Genomic DNA, 21,142 nt, shown 5'->3' on the forward strand with positions numbered 1-21,142 from the left:
TAGCTGTTTTGTGAGTGGTCCAAATATATAACCTCAACTATCTTGGTACTACTAATCACTTTTTCATTCAATAGTTATTCCAAAGTTGAAGTGTACATTTGTCATGTTTTTATGTGTCCATACCAAGTCTTAATTATTTATGTTTGTGGTGAATGACAGAATAACTCACTTTGGCTAATAGTATTGTTTATTTACTCACAAAACTAATTCTACATGACATACATGCTTAACCGATTTGATTATTGTTCAGTTCTGGGATCTGCATATCATTTCTTGTTTGTATTTGAATTATATAATATTAGATCTTCTTTCAGATTCAAGATACAAAAAATCTTCTCTATGTCACATTCATTTATACGATTCAATAATGACACCGAATTGCTAGAAAGACACATTTGGTTATATTATTCAATGATTTGTGGGATCAATAGAACTCTTTTTTTACTCAATAATAATTCACTCAACATTATTTAGTTACACGTACACATTTGATTCAATCACATGTGATTAGTGACAACTATTTTATACATGTACTGTACTTTAACCACTTCATCAATTAAGTGGTTAAGTTAATTTACTTGACACAGTTTTTATAACTGTGCAAAAATAAATAAATATATCAATAAACATAAATTTGAAGTTAGAACATGAAGCTGGCCTGGATGATGAGTGTCTGTTATTTGAGCCATCATGTGGTGGTTGGCATGGAGACATGTGATGTTAGGAAGGAGCTGTAGGTTGTTAAGTGATTGGTGCGTGTGAATGGAGGCATCTAACAGTTCCATTATGAGAACTGTATGACACTTTTTTTTTTTCATTAGATTTAACAAATCAAAGTATGAAACCTTACCATTATTTTAAAGTATATGATATATCATCACCAAAAAAAAAAAGTATATGATATATTAAAAATAGAACATTATGAAAAATGTAACCATAGATAATTTTGATACATTTTTAGCGTAAAAGTTAGTGGTTATATTAGTTTTCGATATTTGAATCATTTGCACTTCCTACTTAAAAGATAAAATTCATTTAGTATTGTTTAATTCACAAAGGAGTGGTCCGTCGTTTTTTATCAAACAGTCATAATTGCGTTGATTGTGTCCTTAATAGAGAAGATTGAAGATGGAAACAAACTTTGGTTCTAGAAATAACAAAGATAAAAAAAAAAAAAAAGTTATTTTGTTCTTATTTTGTCACTTAAGTAGTTTTTTATATTAACAAAAAGAGTGACTCAAATCAAACTATACGATATTAGAACAGACGTTGAGTTACAACTTACAAATATAAAACCAAAATGAACCTAACTCGTTTTCCTTTCATTATTGGCCATTCAGTTCAAACCATTTTTCCTCAACTCATCAAATCAAATAGATTGAATTCCTAAATGCAAGCATTATTTTATCTGTTTCTGTTAAATCGATTCTTATATTTTTGTATAAATTAAAACTTTATGGTCACAACGTCACACAAACCATAGATTACCTATCAATTCAAGAGCAAATAAATTTGTTAAAAAAGGACTAGCAAAGTTTCTTACAAAGATTGGAAGGAAATATGATTAGAGTATTTTAGATGCCAAAGAACCAAACATTCTAAATGAAACCAATGCTTCGTTCATTGAATTTACCAAGAATGCCTTGCACCATGTTAATATTTTACATGGAACTAAACTATGACCTTTACTAAACTTATTTGTAATGTTAGGCAACTAAACTAATCATGTTGTAACTTCTAAAGGTTATATCCCTGCATTGATATGAACACAAGGAGTTCTACATTGCCGCACCTGTTAGGTGTGTAGTGATGCCTCACTTTCTTATTCACTTTTTAACAGTTAGATTTGCCAATCTCTTTTACTTGATTGCCAACCTTGATCTTTGTCATCCACTATACAAGGGCGGCATAATCAAACATGGTTGTAGAGTTATGCATTTAAAATCAAGCGGTTATTGAAAAGCGCTTTTGAAATTTCCATTCATGTATAACTATTTTCATTTTTGATTACATGAGATGCTCTCAAAGATTGTGCTAATTGTTAAAACAGGTTGTTATGTCTTTGAAAGACTAATAGTGGTGTATTCATTCCCTATTGATGCTTCTGACTTGAGATAAAATTTTGGTTTTATTCTCATACAATCTCTCTCTCTGGACGTACATGACTGTGTTTTTGGCCACTGTCCAGACTCCAGTGTCAAAACAGGCTCTAATATTTGTACACATAATTGCTGATATATGTCACTTCACTTGCTCATAAAATCAGTTTTGCACTTCTACCTCTCACATTCTATTACTTTTATTTAGGTTTTTCCTTGCATCATCTAACTTATGATAAGCATAAAGTTCAAGACAAATCCATCCATCCAACAATGGTCAATAGATTATAGATACACTCATTCAACAATATAGACAAGCTATGTGGCTAAGCCATCACACAAAATATTCACACGTTCTACTATTATTAACTGACATGGATTTTAAAGCAACATACATGTAGAAACGTAAATTCAAACAAGTAATGCGGAAGAGAAACTCACTTTCAATGAGTCGGAACTAAACTTTCAACGTAATCTTTGGCACGCGACCAATTAATTTCATCGGTAATCCCAATTTCCACTACTTTATTGTCTATGCAGCAGTTATAGAAATATGCCTTGTTGCCTTTTGCCAATACAAGTGTATCACCATTCTTAGAGAGATACAATGGCAACAATTCCGACCAATTAAACCCCTTTCTTATAGATAAATTGTTATAACTAATTTTAAATAACTGAATCCAAGACTCTTGAACTCCAAAATCCTTCATTTGCCACATAATGAAATGGGATTCCTCAAAATCATGAAAAAAACAAAGACTGTCCCTCAAAACCTTAAGTGTTGGCTGATAACGCGGAAGCTTGTCAAAACCACGAGGCAGCAACAGTTGAATGTACTCGGTGGAGAGATCAAGTGAAAGAATCACTAGTTGCTCAATAGTAATACTACTACTATTCCAAATAACAAAATCATCTGAACAAATATAATCGTGAAGAGCCAACCAGTTAATAGTACCATTCAAATATACACCAGTGTTAGGACTACAGTTAAACTTGTAAAGCATCGGAAAACATTGAATATTTCTCCAACATTTATCCACCAAGCTGAAAACTTTGGCGACACTTCTTGCATTACCATGCTCCAGCTCTATATGATACTTTACCACCTTGTAAGATTGTAAGATTCATTTGATTCATCGAAACCAAAAGAGAACTGTCCTACACGACGACAACTCATAGGCTGTCATTCTCAACCAATCGATAGTAAGGATCATAATGAACGGCGGTCGATGAATTGTTCTCAACCAATCGATACTTTACAACCCATAATAATAATAGTAATTATTATTTTTTAACGGAAACAAAATTCCATTAAGCTGCCAAATCAACTAAATAGTATGAAACAGAAGCAGCAATACAATATGAGGAAGACATTCCTCAATCTAAATAGTATCCGAGAAAGATAAAACAAATTTAAGTAAAAAATGAACCGCCATATTAGCACTACGTTTAATAACTCAAGGAAAAAGAATTAAAACGGGAGCTAAGATGATTACAATAAGCAATCACCATACCAAAGTAAGATTGTTTATTTGCAATGTTATGAAAACCACGTTAATAGAGTCACCTTCAAATGATCACCTGAAAAAGTCTCATATCTAGAGCAAATTAAATTTCTAGTTTGTAGCCTTGCAACCAAAGCCTCCCCAATATCAGAATTTGGAAGGATTCAACACACCAAGTGTCCACTGCTGCAACATATCCATCTGGATTCTCAAGTAACAACACCAATACCGCACATATTGGTAACTGGGACAGCAACATCAACATTAACTTTATAACAAGACTCCACTAAGAAATGGGGGTCATCCTCTAGAGTCTAATACTTACAAACAATATCTTCCACAAGAAATTGTTTTTCATAAAAACAAGACTTGTTACGAGCAAGCCACATACTATAACATAAAGAAAGAACATGTGAGATGACATCTAATGATGAATGAGAAATGACTTGTTCAAACCAAGGATCATATTGAATGGTGATCAATGAATTCTAGAGTAAATGTGAAATTGAGAAGGTTACAACACACCAATCAATACTCTTGGAACAATATCATAACCCTTAATGCACACCAGTAAATTAGTTTTACACCATGCACAACTTTGTTTTCAACCATTGGATCAACAAGTCACATTTGATCCAATGGCAAGACTTATCAATCCAATGGTGGAAACAAGTTTATGCATGAAGCAAAACTTGTCTCACTTATACACCATTAATTTGACCTATAAAGAAATATATATGATTGTATAAACCTTTTTTTTTTAACCTTTTCGTTCCCATGAAAAAGATGCTATAGTAATTTAGAGTTTGATCAAAAGGTTATAGATTTGAATAATGAACTTTGAATTTTTGCTTAAAGCTAATTAAGTGTCCTTTAGCTTACCAACCAAATTATCAATTACAAGTTGTCAATTTTTAACAAAGCCATGGTCGAGTTGATTGTGTCCTTACTGGAGATTGGAGATGAAAATGAACTTTGGTGAATAACAAATATAAAAAACGTTATTTTCTTATTTCTTTCACTTTAGTAGTTTTTCTATATCAACAAACACGACTTAAATCAGCTAAAGAATATAAGAACCCAAAATATTAAAACCCAAAATGAATCTAGCTCATTCTCTTTTCGTTACTGCTTCAAACTAGAACCAGAGTGGCAGGACATAGATATGCCATGACTCCGTGAAAATTTGGACTTCATTTCTCACTCAATATTTTTGGTTATTGTGTGGCATAGAAGCTATTGGCTCGATGTTTAGTTATTGATACTCTAGGCTCTAGTGAGTGTTTAGCTTTTTGCTTTTTTACTACTGACCTCCTAAATATAATCTCTTTTCCCTTGACTCAACTTGATTGCACTCCAATATGTAAATTCCATTCACATCATCAAATTGGTATTCATATTTTTGTATGAATTGAATCTTAAGCTTACAGATTCACACACATAACTAGTTGTTTCTAGACACCTTTCATTGGTTAACCAAAGAAGAGAGTCTCATTTCTTTCTCTTCTCTCTCATTCCAAAGATACAGTCAAAACTTTGTGTAACCATAATTTGTTATTTTTAATAAAATCAAATTCGACTGAATAAAAAATGTGTGCATGGCTCAAATCCTCCCGAGCTCCCCCTGCAGTAAATTTTAAAATATACGACATAGACCACATGTTCATTCAAGAGCCAAGAAATTTGTTAAAAAGGACTTGCGAAGTTTCTTACAAAGATTGGAAGGGAATATTATTAAAATATTTTAGACGCAAAAGAACCAAACGTTCATGAAACTAAATTTTCACCCGTGCTAATCAAGGCAATGGAGATGATGAGATTGACACATAAAAAAACAAACTGTAGCATGGAAATATAAATTAAGGGGATTTCAAAAACATGAAACAGTTCACAACACATGTCTACATATCGAATCCTCAGGTAATAAACATATATATTATATATATAGTTCCAATCAAAAATGTAAAAAAGTAAGCATGTTCTTTAGCATAAAGGCTGCAACTCAATCCCATCCACTAGCTAACCCAACAATCTTCAAGCTCCCTAAAGAAACAGACTTCTGAATTCACCATTTGCTAGTTGGCATAACTGATTGTAAGAGTTGACATCTGCAAAGAAATACAAATCAAAATCAACATAAGTAGGTAAACATCAGAACAATGGAAATTTAAAACACCAAAAAGTAGTGTCTGATTCTAATTTGGGTGTTTATGTTGTGAACAAAATGATTGACAAACAACATTTACTATGTGACAATTTTATTCTTTTTCGAAATTTAAAAGTAATATACTTTATCGAGAACAAAAACACAAATCAACAAAACTACTAGAACGAAAACAAGTAAGAAAATGACATAAAACAATAATGCTTCGTACCAAATGTGGCACCAAAGTCAGTCAATATTTCAGCACGGATAGAGTTGTTACTTTCAGCAATGCCAATAACCTCAACATAATTCATGACAGGGACTTGAGATGATAACCCTTTTACAATTATCTGAGATTCATCAGTGGACTTGCCCGTGATTGTCGCACCATCAGAATGATTCACCTGAACCACTGCTCTTACTTTCTTTCCAATAAAACTGGGAAGAACTTGGGCATTGACAAATGCAGCAGGATTTGAAGTGTCCATGATCTGAAACAGAGTAGATATAAAAAAAAACAAAAATATCAAAAAGATTCAAGCTTTATAGACTTAAACTCGAACAAAATTAAGAAACTGAAATTTCGGATTTCTTGGTTATGATAAAAGACTTAAAATCAACAAGATCATAAACAAAAATTTATAGTTTTAACTCGAAACCCAGATCATAATTCTATGTTAAAGTGGGAAAAAGTCTTTGAGGACTTTAAACAAACACGATAAGTACATAGAAAAAAGGGGGGAATCCGGTTGATATTGTGTATACGAATGAATGAATGAATAATTTCAAACATAAGATAAGACATGGATTAATGAATCACAGAAGAAGAATTGAGAGAGAATTACCGTATAATATTGTTGTTGCGGAGGCTTGAATGAATATTGAAACCCTAATAAGAAAAAATGAACGGAAGAGAAACGAAACCCTAAAAAAAGTAGCTGTCTGTGAAAGCGGAAAAGTCGAATCGAATCGAAAAATAATAAAAGCGGGATACGAAATTTTGTTCTTTAAGGCGGGAGGGAAAAATATATTGCTCAATTTACCATTTTCTCCATGTTTTATAAGTAGAAATCAAACTTGAGTTCAAAGTTTATAACACACACAGTAACCACTTGTGTTAGATGAAGTAAACAAAAAATATTTAAATCTACATTAACAAATGTTTTAGTTAAATGTGATTTATTTTTAATGAAATTGAGGAATATTTGTAATTAAAGGATAATTTAAGAATCATTTTATTGAATATTATAGAAGTAGTTAAATTTTACATATATTTTAGCCATTAAATGTTTTTTTTTTTTACAGAGACAATTGTTTTAACGCTTAATCAAGACTTAAGAGAGTAAGCTCTTAGATCATACGAGTAAATTTTTAATTTTATTTTGACAGCATAATTACATGTATTACATATTTTACTTGTCAAAAAAAAAATATTCAATATTTTAAAAAGATAGATACTACCGACACCCCAAATAATCCAAGTTACACCCCAAAATTACTAATATACCCTTTAATTAGAATAAAATTTTCAATTCAATTCAAAACCCACAAAACACAGTTACGAATTCTAAGTTCACATATCCCCTCAAACCTAGAAAGAAGCCAACCGCACCTTCATCTCCTTCCTATAAATTCAGCTTACATACACTAGGTAAACTGAGTTTACATACACTATGTAAACTAAGTTTACACAGTTTATGTAAATTGAGTTTACGTAGTTCATGTAAACTGAGTTTACATACACTATGTAAACTGAGTTTACATAAGTTAAGTAAACCAACGTAAACTGAGGTTACACGGTTTATGTAAATTGAGTTTACTTAGTTCATGTAAACTGAGTTTACGTGTAAGTTATTCATTTTTAGAATACGTAAACTAAATTCACGTGAGACCTATGTAAACTTAAATTACGTAACCCTTCTATATAAAATTAAATCAAACAAATCAACATACAAACGTGAAATTAACAACATCGAATAAATCATAGAGAAAACGATAAATAAAAACTTGAAGAAATTTATGAAATTCACTTATTTGGAAGAGATATTGATTCAATTGGCAATTTCAGTAGGTATTGATTGCATATCCATGGTGGTTTGTGGCTGAAAAGGGGTGAGGGTTCAGAATGATAATGAAAGAAGGGTTTTTAGAAATTTACATGAAGAGGGCAATTTTGGTATTATTGTAAAATTTTAAAGAAATTTGGGTGTAACTAGAATTATATGGGGTGAGACTAGAATGAGTCTTTTAAAAATCACACAACTTATTGAGCCATGAACCGACCAATTAGCCAGTTGGTGGTTGATCTTGGATATATTGCAATTGTCATTTTGGTTGAACAGGCCGAATCATAGTTGGCTCAACAAATTTTTATTTTTATTTCCTTTTTTTTAAAATACTTTTTATTTTTTAACTTATTTATGTATCATTTGGTTCAACGGTGATTTAAATTTTAAACCAAATTGTACCAACTGAACCATGACCCAAGTTTTACCTGTTCAATTTTTTTTTGAACAAGTTACCAGTTCAATCTTTAATCTGCTTTTTAAAACATTGCCTATAGGCTATATCCAATAATTCTGCAATTGTTAGTGTGGAAAAAACCATTCAAGTACCTTGATTATTTCAGTATCAATATGCTCAGTACAAACATGGCAAATTTGATGGAGAGAAACTAAATGTATGTTAGAGTACTATTTCATGAGGTTCATTTTCTTCCTTATTTTTAACACAAGAAATCTAATTCATTTCATTAAATAAAGAGGGATCAATACATGTAGAATGTCATAATAAACTTCAGAGCTAGCACTGTATATGGCTGTCTTAGCTAGCTTCTCTCTTGAAAAACCCAACATGAGAGTTAGAACGATTATACTCAACTAGACATCGACATTGACGGATAATATCTCCATATTTTGTTCTGTCAATTGTCATGGGTCCATGAATTGAAACTGTCTGCAACATATTTGGCATTGATTGAGAAGATAATTCTGTCAAATCCCAGCTCAATACTCCACATAATTGCATCTAACAAAGCTTTTGCTTCTCCCACTCGGACTAACATCAAAGGTTCCAGCCATAGAGTCTTCGCTCCGGCAAACAAACTCATCTCGTCCCTAATACATATCCCAATACCAACTCTATTATGATGAGGAAAAAATGAAGCACACATGTTGCATTTCAAAAAGCCGGTAGGAGGACGACACCATTGAATCAAACTGCCTTGCTTGAGCTCCTACCCTCGGGATCACACTGTCCAGACCTCTTGCTGCCCTCCAATCTTCTAACAGCACTCGACCTCTACAAACCACCTATGCTGGACTTCCTACTTTATTTTCCCAAATTGTCAGGTTCCTACTCCTCCACAAGCTCCACGTCATGACAGCAAATATGCCACAGCAGTTGCTCCAAAGTTTGAAACACACACTCCCTAAAGCACGGGTACTACTACTGCTTCACTGATTGATTAAGCAGTTCAGCCATTCCCAAACGAGGCAACGTCTCTTGTCCAGCACCACACGCCACAAAAAAGAGCGAAATTTTGGAGGCACAACCAGTTTCCACAGCAACTTCCAATTACCTGGCACCTTATACGCTGCTATTTCCACCATTTTCTTCCTAATAAATGGTTATTATGTCACCAAGTCCGGTTTCAATTTTTCTAAGTGATTACAACAAATGTTGGTATATATTCCTTGAACCACTAAAGCAGTGCACCCATGAACAAAGACAGAATAAGTAGAGCCTGCCTTTCGAAAAAAACAAGTACCAGAAGGGGAAAAAAATATTAGTAGTACAGTATAGTAGTGGCAGCCTGATAGGTCCCCTTTTGTGCAATCCTCACATGCTAAAGGCTGCAGGCCACAGTTGAAATGATCACTTTTCTTGATAGAAGCAGAACATGTTTTGCTTAAATGAAAATGAGATATAAATGCTCAACTTAATCAAGGAAAGGAAAATAAACTCACATAAATCAACAAAAATAAGAGATAAAGAAATCAACCATATTATCACTTTCTCAGCTTTCTTGATGCTCTCCATTTAAGGAACGCGAATTCCCTACCGTCAGGGGATCATGTGTTCACGCATTCATGACATTGGTGGCTGTCTGATCGGACAACCCATAAAAATGATTTTATAAATCCAATACCGGGCTTTAATCTAATACGTTTGATCTTGATCAAGCGGACACCGATATACAACTGTGTGAATGCGTGTATGCATTTGGTGCGGTGGAACCGGGTGCCAATTTCAATCAGCTTGGTCTTGTTAGACCAAAATCAACCTTAATGCATCCACTTTTTTTAATGGAATCCGACGGTTCTAAGTTTTAACAACATATAAAAGAAGAGGCAGACCAAGTTACACACCATACCATTAACAACTGGCAACTACATGAGAAGAAATCTTCAAATTCATCAAAATACGCTACCAGTAATAGTAATTATAGAAAACAAACTGATGTCCTATAACAAGTTTCCTTTCTTTATTTCCTAAAATGATTCAGTAAGTTACACAAACACCAACATAGTTTCACAACAACCAGCTACATGACACATAGTCAAAACATGCACGGAAAAACTAACAAAAAGCATATATCACTTAGTAGAGTTCTTCCTCCTTGTGTGTGTAAATCACAGTATCTGATTTTGGGTATGAGACACAAGTGAGAAGATAACCCTTCTCGATTTGCTGCTCATCGAGGAAAGATTGATCAGACTGATCGACAGAACCCGTAACCACTTGGCCAGCACAAGTAGAACATGCACCCGCTCTGCATGAATAAGGTAGCTCCACTCCAGCATCTTCAGCTGAATCCAGAATGTAAGAGTCATCAGGGGCATCAAATTCGTTCTCTGTTCCATCTGGTCCAATCAGTTTCACTTTGTATACTGCCATTGCAGATACTCTAAATGATGAAGATTTTAGTCCAAATGTTTTGGACACATTCTTCACAGATCTCAAACTTGATGGACTCTTCATCAGAGCACAAGATGTCCGAGAGGGCACTGTTCCGTACAATGAAGCTGTTGAAAGTCTCACGGTGGACATATTCACGGCTGACATTTTTATACCTGAATAAAAATAAATATAGATAAAGTGCTTTAAGAATTAATCATATAAAAAACAACAAAGAGCATGTTTGAAAAAAATTATTTTTGAGAAATAATCACTTCTTTTTGCCCCTGAAAGTTCTTACAAGAAATTTTCTACCACAAGTTTTTTTTTTTTTTTTTGGAATGGCAAAATATAATATATAAATAACCTCCAAAACGGATGGAATCAAGTACAACATCCTTGAGCACAAGGAGTACTCGAGCACATGAAGTGCTCAGAACAGACGAATAAAAACCAAATACACATAGAGGATAAAAAACAACCACAATCCTACACAAGTTTTTCTTTTGATCCCCAAATAAGCAAATCCAGCCATAACAAAACACAAGAATAGAAATACAACAAAAAAAAAAAGAAATCATGTGTATCAAAGGCAATTTAAAGAATCAAGGATACTCAATTAGCATGCACAATGACTTACAAGTGGCCCATCATCATAATGATATTTATGTCAAACACACACTGTATACTAGAACAATGACATATGCTCGAGAACAAATTACACATTACTCCTAAGCAATTTCGTACCCTCGGGTTTTCTTTGCATCACTTAACCTACTTAGCTTTAAGTATTAACTTTTTTGTCAACTTCTACGGAATTGTAAAACATTTTTATAAGGAGGTTAAATGTTCAAGTAATTCATTTGTTTTTCCCTTTTATCCCCTTCAGGAATTAGGCTGACTCCGGTTGTCAGAAGTTGTATCTTATTAACAATCACTGGAATCAGATAAGTACCAAATACGGTGTAAAAATACAGTATAGCTAAGGTATAGAGTCATAACATGCTTTTATTTGCATCTTAAATCATTGTAGAGCCAAAAAAAACAAAAAAACACCAGCAGTATCGGTAAAATACATGACGAATGAACATCACCACTCTTCTACCCCAGTCAAAAAAAGTACCATAGGATGAGAGAATGAAATAACATAGGTTATAAACTTGGTCCCTCACCAGTGTACCATTGAATCAATTAAAATAATTGAAGAGTTCAGATCTATTAAAAAATAACGAGTAACACATAAGTCATCCTTCACCCAATCCCTCCTTGTTTATCTCTTCCCCTACTAAACCATCCTTGTTCTCTATGAACCACTTGCAGACTCAACATGTCTATTAACAAGTAGCTGTTATGATCTCCTTACCTTCAATTTACGCCATTGTCTTATCTCTTTTTCTACTACAAAGAAAGTCATTTCCCTACAAATCTCACAGTGAAGATAAAAGGGAAATGGAAAGGAAAAAACACAAATCAAAGAAACTTATTCAACCTTATATAAAAAACTACGACGATTTATTTAATAGCCATCATTTCCATAATCAAATGATTGATTCACTTTCCATTGAGTAGAAAATGTCACAATTTTTATGTTAATTTATAAATTTATGTATAGGCATTTTAGTTCACTCAAGAGTAGAATCCATAATTGTTCAGCACAATCAGGAAAGTTTCGACCCATGAGAATAATAACATCAATAAAGGGCAGTCCAGTGCACCAAAGCTCCCGCATACTCAAGGTCCGTGGATAACAATAACATCAATAATAACAAATAATGGGTAAACACGAATTGACGACAACAATTTATGCAACCAAATAAAATCCAAAACCTATAGTTCAACAAAAAACATTAACCCGAACTAAGGATCTGTTAGTCCACATAAAATTGGAAACTTTAATTAAGAAGATTGTATCATTTGAGAGCAAACCAATCAGTTCAGTTCAAGTGAGGAAACTTATACTATGCTAAAAAGACTAATGAATGTTACTAACTAATGAATTGCAAAATGATTCAGTAACTATGATATTGATTTTCCCTCAAAAAAAAAAAATGATATTGATTTCTATCTTTCCAATCATGAATATTGGGATATGATTGATGATTCCACTGAATTAGTGATTAGAGTAATGATAATAATAAATTAATGGAGATGCAAAACAACAACAACAACAACAACAGGGTGTGGATCAAAATCAAAGAATTGAAAAACATGATTTGAAATTTGTGATCTATAATATTAGGGATCAAAAAAAAAAAAATGAGTATGATGAATACGATTAACCTGAAAGCATAGAATAGGAAAGATTTGCGAAAAGGAAGAAATTAGGGGGTAAAGAAAGACGCTTACAGTTTGAGAGAGGAGGAAGTCAAAGGAAGTGAGAGCTGAAGTGGAGAGTTTGAGAGAGAGAGTGAAACTGACCTTTAGATTGTCCGGTGGGACACAACACGAATGTGACTTCGTTCACTATTGTCTTCCACTTTCATTTGTCCTTTCTAGAGTTCAATCCAATAAAATTTTAACAACTATATTTTGGTTATTCCTCAAAAACTATATATATATATATATAGAGACAGGATCCGTTGACACCAGGTGTCAACGGATTCGTTGACACCAAATTTTAACCATTGATTTCTTTTGATCCGAAGGCTTATATTTGTTCATTAAGAATATTATGTGAACCACTTAAGAGTATCGTGTAGCGTATCTTTTTACGATTTTCATTTCCTAATTTGATCCGAAGGCCTATAATTGCAATTTACATTCCATTAAAAGCTTTGTTCTCTGTGTGCAGCATGCAAAAGTAAAGTTTTGTCTTAAAAAAAAAGGGTTAATTTCTCAGAAAACTCGATGTTCATTTTGTTCCAATCTCAAGAGCCAACCTTTTATATCTGCAGATAGCAACTCGTTTTCTATAAGCCTCGTTTTTTCTTCTTCTTAATCTTATGTCAACCTTTTTCCTTTAAGCCTCGTTTCTACATCTTGTTCTTAATCTTATGCTTATTTTTTTTTCGTTACAATCATATGCTTTTAAAATGGCCTTCTTGTATTTCTACTATTTGAAAATTTAAAGGAAAAAAATTGAACAAAAGCGATTGAAAAATTAATTTGGCACAAATCATGGTAAGTCAACTGCAAATTGAGGACATAGAATTCATAAAAACAATGTATCTGCTAATTATGAGAAGAGAGAGAATCCAGCGGAACAAATTAAGAAATGAAATCACAATAAATATGGTACATGATACTTTTAAGTGTTCAAATATAAGCCTTCAGATCAAAAGAAATCAACGATTAAGATTTGGTGTCAACGAATTCGTTGACACCTGGTGTCAACGGATCCTGACTCATATATATATATATATATATATATAGAGGACATATCAAGTGAGAGGAGTTTTTAAATGAGAGGGTGAGAGGATTAAATCACAACCGTTAGATGAAATCTAGTGGCTGATATTTATTTGAAGCAACTCTACATGTTCCGTATGCAGCTCTCTTCCTTTCGCCTTCCTTTCTTCTCTCTCAGTTACGTTTTCAATTTTTTTTTTCTTCTTTCCAAATTGATTTCTCCTATAGTCCCATTCCAGCACAAGCCCTTTTTGCTGCATCAACTCTATTCCTCTTTTTATTTTTGTCTTTCTAAAAAGTCCTTGGCTTTTGAATCACACTACTTCTCTAAAAAAATAAAATTGGGATAAACTATGAAATTCAATGAAAAACTAAAGGAATGAAATTCAATGAAAAAACTAAAGGAAATTATGCGTTGTTCAAATTGGTGAATCTTACCGAAAATATGCCTTGCCCAAGATCTGAAAATTAATTGAATTTCGTATCACAAAACCCAAAAATCTAGTTTTTGATGTTCTTGATAACAGATAACATATTTTGATAATTTTGTTTTTGAAACCTGTAATATTTGACAATTAGAGCAGCAAATTAAGGGATCAATTTCACAATAATTGAAGGATTTTGTATCGATTTTTCTTTTTAATCATGTCGTTTTACATGATTGTGATTAATTTGTATTAGGAGCAGATCAATTTCTGGGTAATTTTTTTAAATCAAATTCTGGGTATTGGGAGCAGTGAATTCAATCATTTTCTGGGTATTTAGAAAAAATCTGCATATTAACAAAAAAAGAAAAAAGTGAGAGTGAAGAAGATCAGGGGAGGCAGTCTGTGAGAGTGAAGAGGGAAGGACAAAGGCACGCGTGTGTTGACAGAAAAGGTTGGCGTGTGTTTCTCAAAAAAGGTCTATCTTATTAAGAATCATTGATTTAAATCTAAGGGCTATTATTTACTCCTCTCATCTCTGACAATAACTAGTGCTCTCACTTGATATGCCCTATATATATATATATATATATATATATATATATATATATATATATATATATATATATATATATATATTTTTAGTACAAGAAGACCTAGTTCAAAAGAAAGGAAACTTAAGGCTTAAATTAAACAAGGTGTTACAACACCAACATAATTAATTAAAAAATATGATCACCTCTGAACAGGACATTAAGACATTGTTCACAAATAATTGAAGAAGAGTCACCGTCACACGTTAAGTTAGCTAGAGCACCTCCCAATTCAATTCCAACAAGCTTTTAACAGGGCCGTTCCTAGAGTTTTACGGGCCTTAGGCATAATATGAAAAAAGGGCCCTTACATAATACATCATAATTTTTTTAACTCATTTTTGTGTTTTTTTAGCTCTTCATTTCGTTTTTTTATTTCGCTTTTCACTACCAAATAAATGTTTTTTAGACAACATCTGAAAATAAATTAAATACTCTATATACACCAAAACAAAATAAAATATCGTAGAAGTAGAGAAAAATAGCACATACGAAGTAGACTGAAATTTTAGCACCCTATTTTCAACTAAAATAGAATTTCCTTTGTTATGAAAATTATCCCAATTTCTTGGATAATAAATAGCGTCGATATTTTTAATATTAGTGAAGCACATTATTAGGAACAAAGGGCCCAAAAAAATATCACCAATTTCTTCGATAATAAATTTTCGAGCATATTATTAAGAACAACCAAAATTTTTTATAGGAGGGTGTATATAAAAAAATTTGTGCTACATGGGATATATATAGCAAATCTCACTAAAAGGGTCAAAAACATTAACATATTTCAGCCCATTCTTGTATCATGTCAAAGTTTGGGCCTTTTCAGAGAATTTTGCTATATATACCCCCAAAATCCAAATATTTCCATATACACCCCCAACTTTAAAAAAAATTTGGGCCCCCTACCGGCAAGGGCCCTAGGCCGTCGCACTCGCGGCCTATGCCCTAGGGCCGGTCCTGGCTTTTAATATTTGTCAACAAACTCAACCTTGTTGCTTATCGACCTTTACTATTCACAAGGTTTGAGACAACTGCTTTTGAACTTGTTGCTTATCGACCTTTACTATTCACAAGGTTTGAGACAACTGCTTTTGAATCAACATGAAGCTCCACTTTATGAAAATAACGTTCTCGAGCTTCTAATGTTTTTGTTGCTTTAGATAAAGAACAATGTTATTTGAACATCCAGAAAACAACAACTATTTGATAACTTGTATAAAAATACACAATTCATAACTAACGATGTGACTAGAAGAGAGAGAAATAAGTAATTAAAAAATGAAATAGTATTTATACTATATAAATATATGATGTTGGACAACACAAAAGTTCTCAAGATAACATTTCATTTGGGTTGGTCTGATAATATCGACTTGAGATTCTGAGAGTGCTCCTCTTTAAAATTTCAGGTTCGATTATCCTCGATGTCAGTTTCTTAAAAAAAAAAATCTCTAAACAAAATTGTTGTATCACCACATCTGTGGGTTGCGTTTTGTTTGTCTCCAAGCCCTCATCTTAATGTAAGCATTTTTTATTTTGTATGAGAGTTTTTGGTGGCTAAGTTTTGCAATTGCAATTGCGTTTCAAATCGATCAGCGACAATATCAACTTTGGCTGTGTTTGGTAAACAAAAAAAGCTAGCTTATAGCTTGTTGGACTAGCTTATAAGCTCGTTGGATGAAAACGTGATATGTTTGGTAACAAGCTTTTTTCACGAGCTTATAGCTTTTTTTGAGAAGCTATTTCAAGTAGCTTTTTAGCTTATAGCTAATAGCTTTTTACATTTTCTTCCAATAATAACCTTATTATTTTATTTTTATTACTTTTGTACCCTTCTGTAAACAAAAGCAACTGTCCCACTACTCACCACTCACTCACGTTTCATTGTTTTCCTCTTCGGCCAAATTTCTTAAAGGAAGTAAATTTTTGTCATTTTTTTTTCTCTTTTAAATCAATGTTTTTAAGATACACAAAGTCTAGTATAGTTCTTTAGATTTGTGAAATGATAATTTAGTCACTTAAATGTATATGATCGAATTTATTCTTTTTCAAATTTAGCATTATAGAATGTTTAATTTCATGTATGAAGAAGGGACCAAAGACAATACGTGACTTTCATAGATTTTGATGAATAAATATTTTCAAAGGTTATATTTTTTTTGACATAATTTTGATTTTTTTTTTAAATTAAATTGTCATGTACTTTTAGGTCATTTTATATTTATAACAGCTAATTTTACCAAACACATTATTTTTAATTAGCGAGCTTTTCAGCTATAAGCTATCAGCTAGCTTTTCAGCTATCAGCTAGCTTATCAGCTATCAGCTAGCTTATGGCTTCTTTTTACCAAACAGAGCCTTTGAAGCGCAGATAGGAACAAAGACACCTCGTTTGATACATTGATTATTATCTTCCCTTCCCTTTAAGCTCTATGTCTCCCCCACTCTGTACAATATTCGTATTCGTTTGTATGACAAAGAAATGTGAACTTTGTTGTGGATCGGTTATAGAACAAAGAGTGAGCTTTTAAAAGACACTGGTAGGGATATACCTAATTATTTATAGTGATTTTCAGCACCAATATGCTTTTTTAAGACTAGCTCAAATCTCATTGCACAACACTTTAACAACTGAAAAATTGTGAGGTGAAAGAGATGTAATAATATTTTCTAAGGCTTTGTTTACGAGTTTGGAGGGGAGGGGAAGGGAAGGCTTTGAGGGGTGGAAAATATGAGGGAAAATGGAGAAATCTTTCAAAAAATTTAAAAGAGTGACTTTTTAGAGAATGATAAATTAATGCATATGATTACTACATTTTTAATTTTAAAAATAATATAACAACATAGATTAAATTTGAAGAATTCATATAAACCCTCTAAAACCCCTCAAAACTCTCCTCCAATACAATTTTTTAGTTCCCCCAAATGAGGAGGGTTTAGTATTATGAAGAAAAGTTAACCCCCCAAAGCCCTCCTCTCCCATTTTCCTCTATTTCTTCCACTTTCTCATTCCTTTTTTCCCAAGCCTTCCCCTCCCTTCCCCTCCAAACTCGCAAACAAAGCCTAAGAGTAATTTGGGATTCCTATGTAAAACGGCCATGCTTCGACAAAAGAGTGGAGTATGTATTTGAGTTTATCGGTGGATAGACAGAGGGATGTGTATGTGTATTTGTAATAGATAACTACATAAGTTCTTCTACAGTTTACATTTTTTTTACATTTTTGAGTAGAAAGAAATTGTTTTATTTACAAGCAAAATACTCGGGGAATAAGCATTGATAGATTCTTAAGCTTGTTTTTGGCAAAACTAATCTTTGGAAAATTCTTTAAAATAAAATCGTAGCATTATTTTTTTAACACAAGTGTCATGATGAAAAACAATATCATGTCTTATAGTTATTAGATCAGTTTTTCTCATTTGTCCAAGTTTAAACTCAACAACTTCAACTCCGTATCATTTAACTCAAACCAATTGAGCTACCCAACCCCAATAATATCATGTCTATTGAGAAGATAATCATGATGCCCATCATTTATCTAACAACAATGATATTTAAACATCTAAAAAATTTCTACACTCATTTAACACATTGTTTTCTCTCTATCTCTATTCCTATCACATCATCAATTTACCACATCTATAACATCGCTCTCTCTTATCTCTGTCTCGCTCATGGTGTATACATCTTTGGGATGTCTGACAAATATTTTCCCAATAACAATATGCATTCGATCATAACATATTACACTAACACTACCATCAACACCTATTTTTAAGCCATTTACTGTCATGATAGCCAAAAAGCTCGCAGCATCTTTTGCGTTGATGCCAACTTGTGTCCAATTTGGTTACACTCCCTAGGTTGTAGGTTCCTGTCAAATGAGACTCTATTATTTGTAATCAATACCAATAGTAGCTCCATTTATTGATCCAGTCATTTATTAAACCAAGTATCCTTGCTTTGCTTCATGAACCACCAAGCCACTTTTACAGTCCTAATGCTTTCAAATCAGCAACTTTCGGGTTAGAGCAGATAAATCATGTCCATTATATGTGCATCAGCAGCCTTCGATATAACTACCAGTGACAGAACTCCTATTATGATATAACTATGACCAGAATCTATACCCCCTGCTGTACCTTTATGTGTTCCAGTCAGTCACACCACACCACCAGTCCCTCGACATTCTGCTCAACCTCCACCAAACACATCCAGTCTGCACACACTTAGGCTTAAAGATTCACAAATGTAACCATTAATTACTTCAATCAACGATATATAGACACAGTTAGAGGTGAGTTTTTCCAGGTAATTTGTGTAGAGAACTGAGGAAATTTTTAATAATTTGCCTTTAGATTATTTCTGTTTTATAAAATGTTATTTTTAATTATAAACATATTCAAAATTATTTATAATAATACTCAATCAAATCACAGAGACATTTCATATTTTCATTGTCAACCAAAGAAGAGTCTCCCTTCTTTCCCTCTCCTATTCCAAAGATAGGGTTAAAACTTTGTATAATCATAAAGTGCTGTTTCTAATAAAATCAAATTTTACTAAATAAAAACCAAGGATGGTTCGAACGCTCCCCAGCTCCCTCTTGGATTAACTTTAAAACAGGCCATATATAGCATAATATGTTGTCAAAAAGGATTAGTGGTTTCTTACAAAAATCTGAAGGGAAGGATTTTAGATACGAAAGAACCAGATATTAATGCTTCATTCATTCTAATGAGATGAGTATTGCTAAAGGCGATGAAGATTATGAGATAGGCACAGATATAAACCAAACTAGAGATTGCATAGATGTAAGTTCAAGGGACTTCAAAAACATGTCTAACACATGTCCACATGTCTGATCCTCGCAGAATAAACATATACGTAATATAGTTCCTATCATAAAATGCTAAAACATTCGCAAGTTCTTTAGCATGAACATAGCAACCTAATAACATCCAGTAGCTGACCCAGCAATCTTCAAGCTCCCTAAAGAAACAGACTTCTGCATTCACCATTTGCTAGTTGGCATAGCTGATTGTAAGAGTTGACGTCTACAAAGAAAGCCAAATCAAAATCAACTTAAGTAGCCAAACATTGTAACAAAAGAAATTTAAAACACAAATTAGGAGAGCCTATTCTAATTTGGAGATTTAAGTTGTGAACAAAATGATTGACAAACACCATTAACTATGTGACAGTTTTCTTCGTTTTCAAAATTTAAAAGTACTCTAATTAATTGATAACAAAAACAGAATTCAACAAAACTACCATAACGAAAACAAGTAAGAAAACTATATAGATAAAAACAATAGTGCTTCTTACCAAATGTGGCACCAAAGTCAGTCAATATTTCAGCATGGATAGAGTTGTTACTTTCAGCAATGCCAATAACCTCAACATAATTCATGACAGGAACCTGGGATGATAACCCTTTTACAGTTATCTGAGATTCATCAGTTGAATTTCCCGTGATTGCCGCACCATCAGAATGATTCACCTGAACCACTGTTCTTACTTTTTTTCCAATGAAATTGGGAAGAACTTGGGCATTGACAAATGCAGCAGGATTTGAAGTGTCCATGATCTGAAACAGAGTAGAAATAAAAAACCAACAATATAAAAAAAGATTCAAGCTTTATAGACTTAACTCAAACAAGAATTAATCAACTGAAATTTCTGATGGAAAAAACATGAAATCAACACCAAGATCTAAAACAAAAGTTTCTGATTTTAACTTTGAACCCAATTCCTTTCAAAAAAAAAAAAAAAAAATTTTAACCCAATTCATTCATAATAATAAGTCAAAATAAAAATAAAAAAAAGGAAAAAATCAACAATATGCGAAACAAAATCTGTGAGGACTTTTAACAAACATGATAAGTGCATAAAAAAAAAAGGGGAATCTGGTGGATAATGTGTAAAAGAATGAATCACTTGAAACAAAAGAGATGGATTGAATCAGAGAAGAAGAATTGAGAGAGAATTACCGTATGAAATTGTTGTTTCGGAGGATTGAAATCGAAACCCTAAGAATGAATGAATGGAAGAGAAACCCTAAAATGCGTTTGCGTAATTGGAGTTGAGAGAGCGCTGCAACACGGAAAAGGTTATAAATAATA

General features: G+C 32.7%; 3 protein-coding genes across 5 annotated transcripts; all 3 read right to left on the minus strand.

Moving 5' to 3' along the window:
* Positions 1–5,444: 5,444 nt before the first annotated feature.
* LOC146959144 (replication protein A 14 kDa subunit B-like) lies at positions 5,445–6,812 on the minus strand. Its single transcript, XM_085740674.1, has 3 exons — positions 6,596–6,812; positions 5,980–6,241; positions 5,445–5,712 (listed from the first exon to the last, which is right to left on the minus strand). The coding sequence occupies exons 2-3, from the start codon at positions 6,236–6,238 to the stop codon at positions 5,648–5,650; spliced, it is 324 nt and encodes a 107-aa protein (XP_085596800.1). The 5' UTR covers positions 6,239–6,241; positions 6,596–6,812; the 3' UTR covers positions 5,445–5,647.
* A 3,402-nt stretch (positions 6,813–10,214) lies between these two features.
* On the minus strand, positions 10,215–13,198 carry LOC146959145 (ferredoxin, root R-B1-like). Of its 3 annotated transcripts, none has more exons than XM_085740677.1 (2): positions 13,068–13,198; positions 10,215–10,825 (listed from the first exon to the last, which is right to left on the minus strand). In XM_085740677.1, the coding sequence occupies exon 2, from the start codon at positions 10,815–10,817 to the stop codon at positions 10,353–10,355; it is 465 nt and encodes a 154-aa protein (XP_085596803.1). In that variant the 5' UTR covers positions 10,818–10,825; positions 13,068–13,198; the 3' UTR covers positions 10,215–10,352. The 3 variants fall into 3 exon arrangements, with proteins under 3 accessions (XP_085596803.1, XP_085596802.1, XP_085596801.1); XM_085740676.1 differs by having other exon boundaries at positions 12,996–13,175; XM_085740675.1 differs by lacking the exon at positions 13,068–13,198 and adding an exon at positions 12,930–13,001.
* Positions 13,199–19,805: 6,607 nt separating this feature from the next.
* Positions 19,806–21,142, minus strand: LOC146959146 (replication protein A 14 kDa subunit B-like). The gene is made up of 3 exons (XM_085740678.1): positions 21,011–21,142; positions 20,346–20,607; positions 19,806–20,074 (listed from the first exon to the last, which is right to left on the minus strand). Exons 2-3 carry the CDS (start codon positions 20,602–20,604, stop codon positions 20,010–20,012), a joined length of 324 nt encoding a protein of 107 aa, XP_085596804.1. The 5' UTR covers positions 20,605–20,607; positions 21,011–21,142; the 3' UTR covers positions 19,806–20,009.

Source organism: Medicago sativa, chromosome 1, assembly GCF_051527215.1.
Source record: "Medicago sativa cultivar Bolivia chromosome 1, Bolivia_mono, whole genome shotgun sequence".
Lineage (NCBI taxonomy): Eukaryota > Viridiplantae > Streptophyta > Magnoliopsida > Fabales > Fabaceae > Medicago > Medicago sativa.